This window comes from Suncus etruscus, chromosome 20 (assembly GCF_024139225.1).
Source record: "Suncus etruscus isolate mSunEtr1 chromosome 20, mSunEtr1.pri.cur, whole genome shotgun sequence".
In the NCBI taxonomy this organism is placed as follows: domain Eukaryota; kingdom Metazoa; phylum Chordata; class Mammalia; order Eulipotyphla; family Soricidae; genus Suncus; species Suncus etruscus.
This window is the reverse complement of record NC_064867.1, coordinates 25,976,410-25,991,467: the sequence shown is the minus strand read 5'-3', so window position 1 is coordinate 25,991,467 and position 15,058 is coordinate 25,976,410. Positions and strand designations below refer to the sequence as shown.

The following is a 15,058-nucleotide window of genomic DNA, read 5'->3' as shown; positions in this document are numbered from 1 at the left end:
GATCTGTCACCTTTACAATGGTGTGAAAGCAATAGGCTTCAAACAAGCCCCAGTTCTTTTTATTTATTTATTTAGGTTTGGGGGCCAATCTAATGGCAGTCAGGGGTTACTCCTGACTCTGAGCTCAGAAATCACTGCTAGCAGGCTTGGGGACCATGTGGGATGTTGGAGAATCGAACCTGGGTCCATAACAGGTTGGCCACGTGCAAGGTGGCCACATCCACTTTGCTATTGCTCCAGCCCCTAAACCCCAGTTCTACATTTTCTCCTGAACTGTTGGGTAGTTGCAGCTGCCCCTCAGCATCTCCACTTACATACACTGCAAATATTTCAAGTTGAGACTGACTGTACCTAACCCTCAAGCCTCTACACTCAACCTAGTCCACTTTAAATATGCTCAGAATAGTGGCCTACCATTAAGCAGTATCATCCATTAGCAATTCTATCTTATAAATTGTGTTGCCTACCTCAAAATTTGGAGATGATGAGAATTCAGCAGATGAGATGGGGTATAAAAATGCAAAATATAACAAACAAAAAGTCCTGACAACACAATACACTATGGAATAGCTGTTGTTTACCCAGGAAAGTTGGGGTTGTCTGGGAACTCACTCCAGCTGCCCAGCTACACTATATATCACTAGTCCTACAAAAGGTCACAATTCGAAATCCATAGTAGAAGGTACAGCTTTTACTGAAGGAGACACTGTCCTAAAGTCAGGGATGACCAATATTTATCCTGGAAGGGACTCTAATATATGTAAATTACAGGAGCAGGTTGTCCAGTGGTTGATCAGACTCAGAAAAATGAACGACTTGTGTGGGATATGAGAATAATACCAAAAGACAACAGAAGTGAGAGCCAAGAGGACTTGTTCATGGTATGACGCTTACCACAGTGTGTATGTGTGGGGTGCAGTTAGATCAAAGATAGGGCCACTATGACAATAGTTGGAAATGATCATCAGGACAAGAACTGGTGCTGAAAGGTGGTAGTGATATGAATGATATCCTCAGTAACCAGTAATTGTATTGCAAACTATAATGTCTGAGAGAGAGAGAGAGAGAGAGAGAGAGAGAGAGAGAGAGAGAGAGAGAGAGAGAGAGAGAGGTGTCATAGAAGCAGGCTGGGGGCAGAAATGAGTAGTGAGAACTGTACCCTGGCAAAAAATGGATGTTGGAGCATTGTATAATTGAAACGCAACCATCAATAACTATAACTGAGTATCTCATGGTTATTCAATTAGAAAAAGGAAAGAAAAACAAAAACAAGTGACTATGGCATATGTTTTTGGAGCTGAGGTGTCTGTCTGCTGGATTGAAGGCCATTTCCTTTTCTTGCAATTACATGCTACCTGAATATCCAGAGATTGTGATCCTGATTTATTTGACCTTCGATTCCAGAGCAATGTGCTGAGATTGTGGATTTACTTACAAAATAAATAAATCCAGGGTTGAGAAAATAGCTCAAACAACTCAAATGTAGGCTTTGTGTTTTCCATACCTGGAAGCTTCAGGGTCTCCCAAGCACTACAGTAGAAACTTCCAAGCCCAATCCTGGATAAGTGAGCATTGGTGTATGTAGTCACCAAACAAAAACAATTTAATTTATCAATTACTTAACGATAAAATAAAATAGTAGAAAGAATTCTTCTTGAGATGATTTTTTGTTTGGTTTTTGGTTTGGGGGTCACACCCGGTGATGCTCAGGGGTTACTCCTGGCTATGCACTCAGAAATGGCTCCTGGTTTGGGGGACCATATGGGACGCCAGGGGAATCAAACCAGGGTCCATTCTAGGTTAGCACATGCAAGGCAAATGCCCTACCGCTTGCTCCACTGCTCCAGCCCCAAAGAAAAAAAATTCTTAACAATGAACCTAGTTCCTCTCTTGGTTCTTAAGCTGTGTCCATCTTCTTATTGCCAACTGTACTGAAATTTTAGTGCTGGAAGTAATCTAATAAATCATACACCTTTTTATTTTGTGATATAAAACCCACCACTATCCCATCCCCAAGGAGAGGATTATATATCCTGCCACTACAAACTGTGGGCCATCTCCTTTTCTCTCATTTTTAGAAAGCTATCCTTATGCAAACACAATCTCTCTCTGCAGTTCTTATTAGTTACGGCACATAAATCATTTCTTCCTCACTGAGCCAAAGGCCAAGAATTTTTCTGGCATTCCTGCCCTTAGATAGCATTCATTACTCCTCCCAATATCTGCTTCACCCCAAGGTCCAATTCTGCACCTTCATATTCAGCGTCCCTCATGTCTCAGCCACTTTTCCCATGATCTGAGACTTTCTGGGAATCATATTACTCCACAAACAGATGCAAATTTCCTAGTAGCATAAGGACAACAAATCAGTTAGTTACAAGGTACTTGCGAAAGACATCATGGGAGGTAGAACCTTGGTGGGAAAGTCAGAAAATGCTGCTAGAAGGGAATTTCTATTTGATGAAAATCTAAAAGTAAAGAGGATATTCACCAAGGGAGGAAAACACAGTGCAGGCAGAACAAGAGTGTCTCCCTGAAACAGGGAGAAGGGAGAAAAGAGTGTTGTCACTTGGGTGTAGAGAACAGAAGGGTTCTTCTGCAGGGAAAAGAAATGTGGCTCTGAATTGGAGCCTCCATGTGAGAATTCTTTATCCTAAAAGCAAGCAAAATTCAATGACAGATCCAGAGCAACAAGCTAACATGGCGGTGGGCCAGGTTTAGTCTAGGTTTCTAGAATAGTGGGACCTGATAAGATAGGACAGCAGTGGATGGAAGAGACTAGACTGGAGGGAAGTTTTGTAATAGAATTGAACAGATCAGATATTGCCCAAGGAGACAGAAAATACCCAAGATGATTCCTAGACTTCTAAGTGAATTACAGCATATGATGATGAAAACCCTTTTCTAGAAAACAACATTTGGGAGGAGGAGAAGATTGTGAGCTTACAAACCAATAATCTGATTATAAGCCAATCATCTTCATGCAGACAGCCAAGTTCAATTTTCAGGCATCCTACAAGCACACACAGAAAGACTTGCTGCGGGGCCGGGCGGTGGCGCTAAAGGTAAAGGTGTCTGCCTTGCCAGCACTAGCCTAGGACGGACCGCGGTTCGATCCCCCGGTGTCCCATATGGTCCCCCAAGCCAGGAGCGACTTCTGAGCGCATAGCCAGGAGTAACCCCTGAGCGTCAAATGGGTGTGGCCCAAAAACCAAAAAAAAAAAAAAAAAAAAGAAAGACTTGCTGCCAAAATCCACATAGAAATTCTATCTTGTAATGGAACTAGTAGAGGGTTTTTGGTAGGTGCTTAGGTCATGAAAATGGGAGTTCATAAATGACACTAGTGCTCCTATGAAAATATCTGGGATGCTCCCTGGTTACCCTCTACCCTGTGAATATTCAACCATAAAGTCCATAGCTCATAGGTTAGAAGGTACTCTTCCTAAATGGTAAAACTTTTGTCCCCTTTATTTAGACTTTTGGCTTCCAAAACAGTAAGAAATAAATTTATGTTGTTTCTAAGCCAGCTTATATGACATTTTGTTATAGAAATTGAATCTGACAGAGATAGGAAAAAAGTTTAAAAATGTACTTAGAGGCTCCTTGGGGGGGGGAAATGATGGTGGTAAAAGGGCTAATATATGGCTCTTTAAAAATTATACTTTCAGATAGAAAAGGCTGTTGTAATTACTATGATAAAATAGCTCAACTTTTAATATCATATTTAATAGTCAGAAATATTAAGATTCAGCTTCACATTATCAAAGCAATTTAGCTGTCAATGTTACCTATATTTAATTATAGAAATTTCTTCACAGTATTGAGGTAGAATTCGTGTCCTCTTTCTTAAATTCTACAGGGATTATCTTTCCCACCTGCTTCTAAAAGATTAAAACACTTTCTCTACCAAGCACACAAAGACATGGGGCAAAGGCCTTTAGTTCTCCCCAGAGATGTCTTTTGAACTATTACTAACATTTTATGGCTTATTTTAGAGACATTCAAAAATGGAAAACTTTTTGATATACTCTCAAGATAGAAACATCTGGCTCACTGGGAAGAGCTAAAAAGTTTTTTGTTTTGTTTTTGGGTCACACTAAGCAGTGCTCAAGGATTCCTTCTAGCTCTGTGCCCAGCGATCATTCCTGTAGAGATGGATTGTCAAGGGGTTATATGTGATGCTGGAGGCATAAAATGGAGTTGGCATTGTAAAAGGGAATCACTTTGCCTGCTGAAGATCATTCCAGTCCCAGGGCTAAACATTTTTTAATGTTACTTAAACCAAGATTTAGTGAAGCTTCTATTATTATTACCTAGAGGGAAAAAGCTTGCCTCAGCAACTCAGATGGAATGTTCCAGATCTCACCATAATTTGGGGAGGGGCACGTTTGGATGTGGGGAAAGTCTTTAGGTTTTACTTTGTATTTAGAGCAAACATAAGGACCCATATGAAGACTGTTTCTTTTTTTTTTTTTTTTTTTTTGGTTTTTGGGCCACACCCTGTGACGCTCAGGGGTTACTCCTGGCTATGCGCTCAGAAGTTGCTCCTGGCTTGGGGGACCATATGGGACACCGGGGGATCGAACCGCGGTCCGTCCTAGGCTAGCGCAGGCAAGGCAGGCACCTTACCTCTAGCGCCACCGCCCGGCCCCATGAAGACTGTTTCTATGACTCAAGTAGAACTCAAATATTAATCTAATTCAACTTTGTGGTTGGTGTTCATTAAGAACATAGGAAAGGGGCCGGAGAGATAGCATGGAGGTAAGGCGTTTGCCTTTCATGCAGGAGGTCATCGGTTCGAATCCCGGCGCCCCATATGGTCCCCTGTGCCTGCCAGGAGCAATTTCTGAGCCTGGAGCCAGGAATAACCCCTGAGCACTGCCGGGTGTGACCCAAAAAAAAAAAAAAAAAAAAAAAAGAACATAGGAAAAAAAATTCAATGATTCTGTCTGAACTAAAACCTTTCTTTCCTTAAGCCATTAAAGAGATGTTTTAGGACAGCTTCTTATCACATGAAATTTGTCTCTAATCCTTAATAAAACAATAAATCTTGCTCATGTCTCTTGGCCCCCAAGATCTTTCATTTGCAACAGATAGAAATGCCCGAGCCAGAGGGAAGCAGGTGTTTTTTATCTTTCATGAAAACTGAGTACAGCTCTTTCAACCCATGCAGACTAAAATATTGCAGAGGGACTATATGCAATTCATTTTTACAATATCATTGCCTATAAAAGTGCTGCTCTCATAAAAGATATGAGAAAAGATACTTAATAATTGAAGAAATTCAGGAATTCTACAAACCGAGATTACAATGAGACTGGAACAATAATACAGTGGGTTGTGTTTGCCTTGCACACACCAGACCAGAATTTGATCCTGGCATTCTATGTTTCCCCTGAGTCAATAAGGAGTAAATCCTGGTTGCGGAGCCAGGAGTAATCCCTGAGCACTGTGGGGTGTAGCCCAAAAACCCAAAACAAAAAAAAATAAAGTAAAAAATGCCCCAAGATAACAAGTTCTGCCCATGTTAACATCTGTGTCACTATTTACATAAGCAAACAGGGCAGTATGATTGTATTATCAGATTAGAAGTGTTGTATATGCAAACATTTTATGGGATTATTATGTTACTGATCCTACCCTGATTGTGATTGTGCCCTACCCTAGGGTGTGACCTGGCATTCTGCCCCCACCCTAGGGTGGTACCTGATTCTGTTTCCACCATTGGGTGGTATCTGATCCCACCATTAGGTGGTACCTGATTCTGGGGGATTAAAACAAGGGTCTGTGGAAGGCTAGGGGCTTTTGGCTGGAACTGATGCTGAGGCTTTGGACTTCAGTCTTGTCCACCGAATAAAGCTAATATTTCCACAAGCCTGACTGTCTGCGAGCTGTTTACCCGCCGCTTCACCTCAGAACCCGCGGCTGAACAGGGTGGCAGACGCGTGCTCTGAGCTGCAGGGGAAAAACCTCATCCTCCATCCCTCCATCAGCCAACCTCTTCAGGGGCTGACTTGCAACAAGAAGAAATATAGAAGAGTAAAATAATACATGTGACAAATTTTGTTGAGATATATCAGTCCAATGTCTAATTCAAAATGTATCATACACATATGGTTATCTATATCTATAGATATAGATATAAATATACACATAATACAAAATATATCCGTACAAACATGCTCTCTGGCTCTAAATATCATTCCTAGTCACATTTAAAACAGGTTCATGGGGCCAGGGAGATTGCTTAAGGGGCTAGCATACATTGCTTGTACTTGGGAGCCTTAGGCTTCATCTTTTGCAACACCAGGTTTACTCAGTTTACACCAGTTTACACCAGGTTTACTCAGTGACCCCTGAGCAGAGAGTTGGGAGTCGAGTCTTAGCATTTCTGTATGACACTAAAATAAAAAACAGAATCACTGTGATGTCAGGACAGCTGTTACATGCTATTTCTTGGTCAGAAGCCTTTGTTTTTAGGAGAAAAAAGTACCATCAACACAAATCATTCAAAAATTAATGATCATGCTGGAGTTTCTGATATCTCACCATTGGAACACATAGAAAATTAGGTTGAAATTGCTGAAGCTTCTTTGATGTATAAATGGGAGACAACAGTTCAGAATATCGTCATGCAGCTCAAATTATGGTCTACAAAATTCATCTTTCAGGGACGTCCTCATTGTCTCGATGCCATGGACTGTCATTACTATTCACCTAGGCTACATAGCTATTATAATGTATTAGGGCCTTGGTTTTATATGTGATCCACAATGGCCTGAAACCTTATTAAGTTATATAAATCTTTTTTTTTTTTTTTTGGTTTTTGGATCACACCCAGCAGTGCTCAGGGGTTCCTCCTGGCTCCATGCTCAGAAATCACTCCTGGCAGGCTCGGGAGACCATATGGGATGCCGGGATTTTAACCAATGACCTTCTGCATGAAAGACAAACACCTTCCCTCCATGCTATCTCTCCGGCCCCATGTTATATAAATCTTAATAGACTCTTCTCTCCTACAGTATTTATTACTAACAAGTTGACCTTTAGACCTCACCTACCTTATGAATCCACCCTACAGAGTTCTGTTCTCTTTGAATGGTGATGGGTATTTCTATGACAATTCTTACTATAAAGAGCACTGAATTAAGAGACAAGCAAAATTCAAATGGAACAACAGATATAAATCTTGTGAAAATGGACAAAATATCTATAGAATAAATGATCAAATTCCTCTAGGCTCCTCACCAACCTTGGCTTACTGTAATAACCTGTGTTTTCCATCTCTCTCTCTCCCTCCCTTTCTCTCTCTGGTTTTTTTTGGGGGGGCCACACCCAGAAGTGCTCAGGGGTTACTCCTGGCTCTCTGCTCAGAAATCGCTCCTGGCAGGCACCATATGGGATGCCAGAATTCAAACCACCATTGGTCCTGGGTCGACTGCTTGCAAGGAAATACCCTACTGCTGTGATACCTCTCCAGCCCTGTTTGCCATCTCTTTAAAGTCACCTGTATCACAACACATCTATACCTGAACACTTCACATCCAGAATTTATTCAGTTATATACATTGTCAACTATTGTGCTTCATTTAGGCTTGGCACTGGAGAAAAAGTAACAAATGAAAGTAGTGTTCCTGGAATTGGGGTGAGATAATATTTTTCACTTAAAAAAGAAAATTCTGACTGAAGATCTTGGATTGGAGTGTAACAAGCAAATATTATTGTGCTAGTTTGAGAGAGATCATATACCTTGGTAGATGAGGAGAAAAGAATGTACTGATTCTCTTTTAGAAGTAGAACCAAATAGGTTTATTAAGGAATCTCAAAGGAGAGAAAGTCTTGCCAAGTTGACTTCCAAGTTTCTGATTTTAGCTCTCATGTTGATTCATGGCACAGTGGCAGGCAAATTGGAGGTAGGGATGATAAAGCTGATGATGAACACAATGCTTTCAACAAACATTACACATTCAGGTGGAGATACCAAACAGACAATTTAACTCACAAAGCTAAAATGCACTGTGAACAGTACTTGGGAGCTACTAATAAATAGGTTGTGTTTGAAGTTGCAGAAGTAAATATTAATCAAGAGAGAAAGCATACTGTCCCATAAGAGTTCACTATCTTTTCCTATTTGGTTCTGGTTTTCATGTAAAAAAGAAAAAAGCATCAACACCAATGGAGCTGATCCTAAGAGCAGTATTCCTTGGATAGTCATTAAATATTTGGTTCTCTTTAGGAATCACTGAGTACAAATCAAGCTTCCTGTGTGCCCAGAGTAATATTTATTGGGCAACTTGATTACTCAACTCACAAGGCTGTTGGGTTTTGGGGTGCCCACATTCAATAGTACTGGGGTGGCTTGAGATAGTTTGAGCTATCTGTGCTGGCTTTGTTCTTACTGCCCCACCTTGGAGGTGGTCTCTGTACTCAATAAAAATGACAGTTCTGGCAGGCAGCTAACTCTCCATATGAGATAGAATATTGCCAGATTACATATGTTTCATTCTCAGCCTGGTTTAGATTATTTCATGTGTGATCCTGCTTTAGACTCATTCACCTGGGGTTGGAGATATGGTGTGTAGGGTGATTTTACACTGAGGGGGGATTACTATCTGGGTGCAGAGCTATAATTCATTTATTCCCAGTGATAAAAGTTGAACCATAGGTGCTGGGGATTGAACCCAGTGCTTTGGCATGCAAAGTATGTCCCCCAGCCTTTGAGCTATTTACTAGTCTAAGAAATGTGTTTTTAACTGGGCTTATTTTATCTAAGGCTTAAGGAATATAGGCTTCAGATAGGCTACAAGTAAAAGATTTCTTTGCTAGAATGAGGAGTGTATTTTAAAGCTCATAAATGGAGAAACAGATATATTCCAGAGAAAAATTATTGTGTGTATGTATTAAAACCAGTTTCACAACTATAGGGCATTTGTTCTGCAATTGGATTCCATTCCTTACCACTTAGGACAATATTCTTTAAGTATGTGGAACACAACAGAAATTAAATATATGGTAAACTATATTATTAGAGATACAATAAAAGCAGTAATAAGAGTGAAATTTGTATGCCATGCCAAAATCAAATCTAAGCTTCCTGCATGCAAAGAATGTGCTTTAGCCCATTGGGCACTTTTAGATGAGAGAGAGAGAGAGAAGGAAAGAGAGAGAGAGAGAGAGAGAGAAACTGTACCAAAACAACTAATTGCAGGTAAAAGATACACCTCACTCTAATATTAATGATAAGAAGACTTGAACAGAAAATACAAGGCCACAAACCAGTGGAAGAAAGAAAATAGTAAAATAATCAAAGAAGAAAGCAAAAATAATTAAAGAGTTAGTTTAAATTAGAGGGCAAAATATTCATCATTAATTTTATTATTAAAGTTAGTAATATTACTAACAAGATTTTCAAATTGTTGGCAGAATCAAGAAAAAAAATAGTATTCAGACTGAAAAGAATGAAGTAAAGCCATCACTAAATGTGAATCATATTCTGTAGAAATATAATAAATAAATATAGTAAAGAAGCAGACTACAAAATGGATATCTAAATATTTGTCACATTTTTGTGTTGGGAGTAGTGCCACACCCCCACAGTGCTCAAGGGTTATCCCTGGCTCTGTGCTCAAAAGTGATCCTTGATGGTACTTTGGGGACTATACTAAATGTGAGGGATCAAAATAGGGTGGACCACATGCAAGACAAGTACTTTCACTGGCCTATTTTCTCGGACCCCCAAATGTGCTAAGTTTTTATAGATAAACAATGAACAGAAAGAGAACTGAAGAAAACAATGCCATTCATAACCTCATCACAAAGTACAAAACATAGTTAAAAAATTTAATCCAGGAAGTTATAATCTACCATCTAATTTAAAAATGACTAGGGTAATTATATAGCATTTCAACAGATAATGTATATATGGCCCACAGACACATAAAAAGACACTCTTTATTACTTGTCATTAGGGAAAAGAAAATTAAAGCCACAATGAGATATCACTTCACAGTGGTGAGGGTGCCGATTAGCAGGAAGTCGAAAACAAAACCAACAAGAGCTGGCAATAAATGATATGGAGAAAATGTAACCCCTTGTATACTGTAGGTGGGAATGTAAATTGATGCAGACACTACAGAAGATAGTATGGAGACTCCTCAAAAATTAAACACAGGGGGCCCAGAGAAATAGCACAGCAGTGTTTGCTTTGTAAGCAGCCGATCCAGGACCAAAGGTGGTTGGTTCGAATCCCGGTGTCCCATATGGTCCCCTGTGCCTGCCAGGAGCTATTTCTGAGCAGACAGCCAGGAGTAACCCTTGAGCACTGCTGGGTGTGGCCCAAAAGAAACAAAAACAAAAAAACAAACAAAAAAATTAAACATAGGACTATCACAAAAACCAGTGAGACCTCTTTTTAGATATAAACCCCCCAAAATAGGAAAACATGAATTTGAAAACATGCATCCCTGTGTTCATTGCAATAACCAAGAAATGAAAACACCTCATGAGTGGATAACAAGGTCATGTCTGTAGATTCACAGCAGAATATTTCTCAGCCATTGGAGATGAAATCTTGCCATTCACAACCTACGTGGATGAATTCGAGGTAATTACAATAAGTGAAATAAGTCAATTTTAGAAAGACAAATACATATGATCTCATTAATATGTGGAGTAAATAAACAAAATCAATGAACATAAAACCAAACCTTTAGATTCTGACAACAGAAAAGTGGCTACCCCAGGAAGAAGTGATGTGGGAAGGCTAGACCAGAGAGAGATGACCAATCTATTGTCAGCAGTAAGTAATGAAAGAAAAATTGGATGGTATGAAATAAACAGCTGCTGAGATGAGAAATTATACCCATGAAGCTAGACAGTTTGCAAACTAATATGTCATCAAAAACTAAGTCACTTAGGCCAGACAGCCAGTATAGGGACTACTATATTACTTGTTTTATACATAGCCAACCCAGATTTGAAATTCAACATGTCTTACAGTGACCTGAGCATTGCCAGGAGTGATCCCTGAGCACAGAGCATCAGGTAAACCCTGAGCATCATCATATGTGGTTACCAAATACACAAAAAAGTCACTGATATATATATATATATATATATATATATATATATATATATATATATATATATATATATATTTTTTTTTTTTTTTTTTGGTTTTTGGGCCACACCCGGTGTTGCTCAGGGGTTACTTCTGGCTGTCTGCTCAGAAATAGCTCCTGGCAGGCACTGTGGGACCATATGGGACACTGGGATTCGAACCAACCACCTTTGGTCCTGGATCGGCTGCTTGCAATGCAAACACTGCTGTGCTATCTCTCCGGGCCCAGTCACTGATATTTTAAGTGATCACAAACAAACAAACAAAAAATAAATCTTCCTTCAGTATTCCAACTGGAAGGTCACAGTTGTGACCTTCAGTACTCTAATTGTGAGGTCACTATGACTTATTTCTTCCCCTAGATGACGAGGAGCTATTTTATAGAAACGAATGATTAGAGATAACACAAAGCAGGTCCTAAAATGAGACTTTATTAACTCCTTTATAACTGTCCAACTAAGCTTCTTTTGATTAGCCATCCCCTGTCTACACCTCCTTTTTCTCATTCTCTGAGACATTTGTTCAGCAGAGCTGGAGCAAGTTTCAGAGAAGAATCAAATATATTTCTCTTGATGGAAACATGAGCTTATCAGAAAGTTAAGAATTTGATATGATGTTCATAACTGCTTTCAGATCTTTTCCAAATGGCTATACACTGGGAAGGAAGCCCAGTTCAAGTCAGGGAAGTTGAATGCATTGTATCATGTTTTAAAAGTGTATGGGGGGGGGGCGGAGAGATAATATTGAGGTAAGGCGTTTGTTTGCCTTGCATGCAGAAGGTCGGTGGTTCGAATCCCAGCATCCCATATGGTCCCCTGAGCCTGTCAGGAGCGATTTCTGAGCATAATCAGGAGTAATCCCTGAGTGCTGCCGGGTGTGACCCCCCCCCCCAAAAAAAAAAGAAAAAGTGTATGAGGGGCCTGAGCAATAGCAAAGTGGGTACAACATTTGCCTTGCACTATGCCAACCCAGGTTTGATCCCTGGCACCCCATATGGTTCCCCCACCCAGCCAGGAGTGATTTCTGAGCACAGAGCCGGGAATAACCCTGAGTCAGCTGGATATGGCCCCAAACCAAACCAAACCAAAACAACAACAACAAAAAGTGTACAAATGGCTAGAGAGATATTATAGAGGATAAGGCACTTGCCTTGCATGTGGTCAACCTAGATTTGAATTCCCAGAACCGTGTATGGTCCTCTGAGTCTGCTAGAAGTGATTCCTGAGTGCGAAGTCAGAAATGAAACCTAAACACTGCTGTTAAGCATCCAAAATCCAAAAATAAAAAATGTACAAGCAATATACTCATAACCACACCCTCACAAATGCATAGTGTTGAAATAAAAAGGGGAAAGGAAGAACATAATTCTCAGTTCACTGTTCCAGCCCATTTTTCTTTCACCTTGACCATTGCTTACTCCATTGTCCCCTGTTATAAGGAGGGGAAGGAAGGAAACCACCCCACCCCACCCACAAGAGGTAGCAGATAATATTTAGAGCACCACCACCTAAGCCTTTGGCTTTCCACTTAAAAACAAACAAACAAATAAATAAAAACAAAATATGAGACTTGGAACCCAATAGCTTCTCTGTAATTTTTGTGACATCTTGCCAAAGTCAGAGATAACTGGGCCAGCCTCCCTCCTACAGTGAGTTTGAACTTTTGGTTCTTGTAAAAAATCATTCAAGCAACTCATAAAAACAATTTCCTCGAGGATGGTCCTTAATGATTTTCATGTTCCAAATTATGCATCAAAATTTTAGAGGATTTTCTATAGACTGACCTTTGCTTTTACTTCCTAGAAGAGTTTTATTCAAGTAGGTTATCTCCTATAAATACAGGACACGGCTAATTTCTTCCTGTGCAGTTCTGTGGTTCTAGTTACAAGCATGAAGCACAAGTAATTTGTGACTCTTTATAGAAATACATTTATCTTTTACCACTGCTATACTTTCTCTCAAATGAGCCATTTCTTTTACCAATTTGGTACAATTCAGAAAGTCAGTTTTATAGAAATGTCTTCTTTGTCACTGGAAGGGATAGAGTGTTATAAAGCTCAAAACAATGAAATGAAAATGAGTATATGAGTTTACACAAAATTAGACATTTGGATAATTTCTTTTTAATGCTGAGACTCCCACATAGAGGGCCTACGACTAGAAATCCTAACTTTTGATCGGCTAAAAAAGACTGAAATTTTCACTGCTTCACCCCCCCCATCTTTCATCTAAAAAAATGACTAATTACTTCTGAATGATCTTGACAGCTCTTTCACGATATGTTGAAGGTTTTCATATTTACAATTACAAAAGGTTTCCTGTTTTCCAAATTCTAGTGATATTAGCATACGCATACATGCAGACAAGGAGACATGGATATTTTGAGAGCCTGATATTTTCGCTTGTCGAAACAGTAATAATTTTAGAATTTGCAGTTGAGATTCTGAAAAATTATCAAGGAATCCGCAGCATGACTCACAATGAGTAGTTCGGTAGTTACTTGGTAAAAAGAGAATCCTGTGGTTTTATTCTAGAACTTTAGATTCCATCAGCACTGAAATGTCCCAATAAATCCCCACACACACCTGTTCACTTCTCTGATTGCCAGATCTCAATAGTCACAAGCAGGTGACTTGTGACAGGAAAACCAGCAGATCTTTGAAGCCACCCAACAACATATCCACTAACTTAGAGACAATAGAAACAAAATAATACCTGTTCTTCCGCTCTTTGGTTTATCAGCAGCGATAAATATTTCCTAATGGCATGGAGAGGATATTTTTTGAAGTAAGAGACTCTAGACTGGGGCAACAGATTCTCCATGGCCAGCAAAGCAAGAAAAAAGTCCGTGTCTGTCCCACCCTGTCAGCCACCATATGAACTTCACAAGCTTCCCACTTCTGCAGATGCCTGGAGATTTGCTCGCTGTGTAGACCACTTGCTTATAAACAAAGCGAATGTTCTTCTTGCTTCTTCCTCTTTGGGGCTGAGTCTCTGGTGAAACCAGGCAGCCAAGTAGGAACTCGATCTAAAAACACCCAGAAATACAGTGTCCACAGGGCTGTCAGAGAGCCAGCAGGAATTCAGACGCTAGTCCACAGAATGCAAATGGCTTCGTGGTAGTGCTGCGACTGTCCTATTTCTAGAACAAGCGTTCTGGTGCAAGCTATGTTAATATTAGCTAGCTGATGACTTTCCACACCCACAGGCTCTAGGGAGGTTGCATCTGAATTTCTTTTGACAGCCCTTCTGTCTCTTAAAGAGGACATGACATGTGGCTTTTCCCATTTTCTCTTTCTAGATGTCTTATCATTGAGAACACGTTCAGGCTGCCTGGAACGGTCTCTTAGTACTTCAGTGTTAATTTAGTCAGTCTGGAAGAGTATTGTTTTTGGAGGATTCTGAAAAAAAATTAACAAATGGCCTCTCTCCTCACTGTAATCTGGGAATTGTGGGCACTGAGAGCTCTAGCAGGACATTATGCAGCTGCATTATGCAGCATCCTCTGTGACCACTTACTTTTACATGGATTGAACAATTGAGGCAACAGAGCTTGCTGTGAGTTCAAAGGCTCCTCTTCAAATCTTTATCTCAGATCCACAGACTGAATCCTGGAACAGTTCGTTTCCCCAGGGTTTATTCTGAGTCCAAGGGAAAGAGAAATGTCATATACACTCTATAAGAAGAGAGACCTCTGCTTTTGATTAAATAGAACATAAGAGATTTGAGGTCTTAGAGGAGCTGAAATCGTGAACCTTAGAAGTTCAATATTTTCTTCCTGTGCAAGAGAAACCCCCAGCAAAATCTGGATAGTCTCCAACTCCACCTGATGTTTTATATTATTCTAATGCTTTTCGCTTTGCGATGGTCAGTTCACTTATCTGATAGGAATATTTGTGAAGAGTTGTCATAAAGTACGCAGAACATCATGAAAACTCAG

The 15,058-nt window shown here is 39.9% G+C and overlaps 1 protein-coding gene across 1 annotated transcript in view; it reads right to left on the bottom strand.

The window, feature by feature from the left end:
• The window catches only part of ATP2C1 (ATPase secretory pathway Ca2+ transporting 1), a 135,861-nt gene extending 121,636 nt beyond the window's left edge, over positions 1-14,225 (bottom strand). The window contains exon 1 of the mRNA XM_049766498.1: positions 13,834-14,225. Within this exon, the coding sequence (XP_049622455.1) occupies positions 13,834-13,941 (108 nt within the window). The 5' untranslated portion in view covers positions 13,942-14,225. The remainder of the gene's footprint in view (positions 1-13,833) is intronic.
• Between the last annotated feature and the right edge of the window lie 833 nt (positions 14,226-15,058).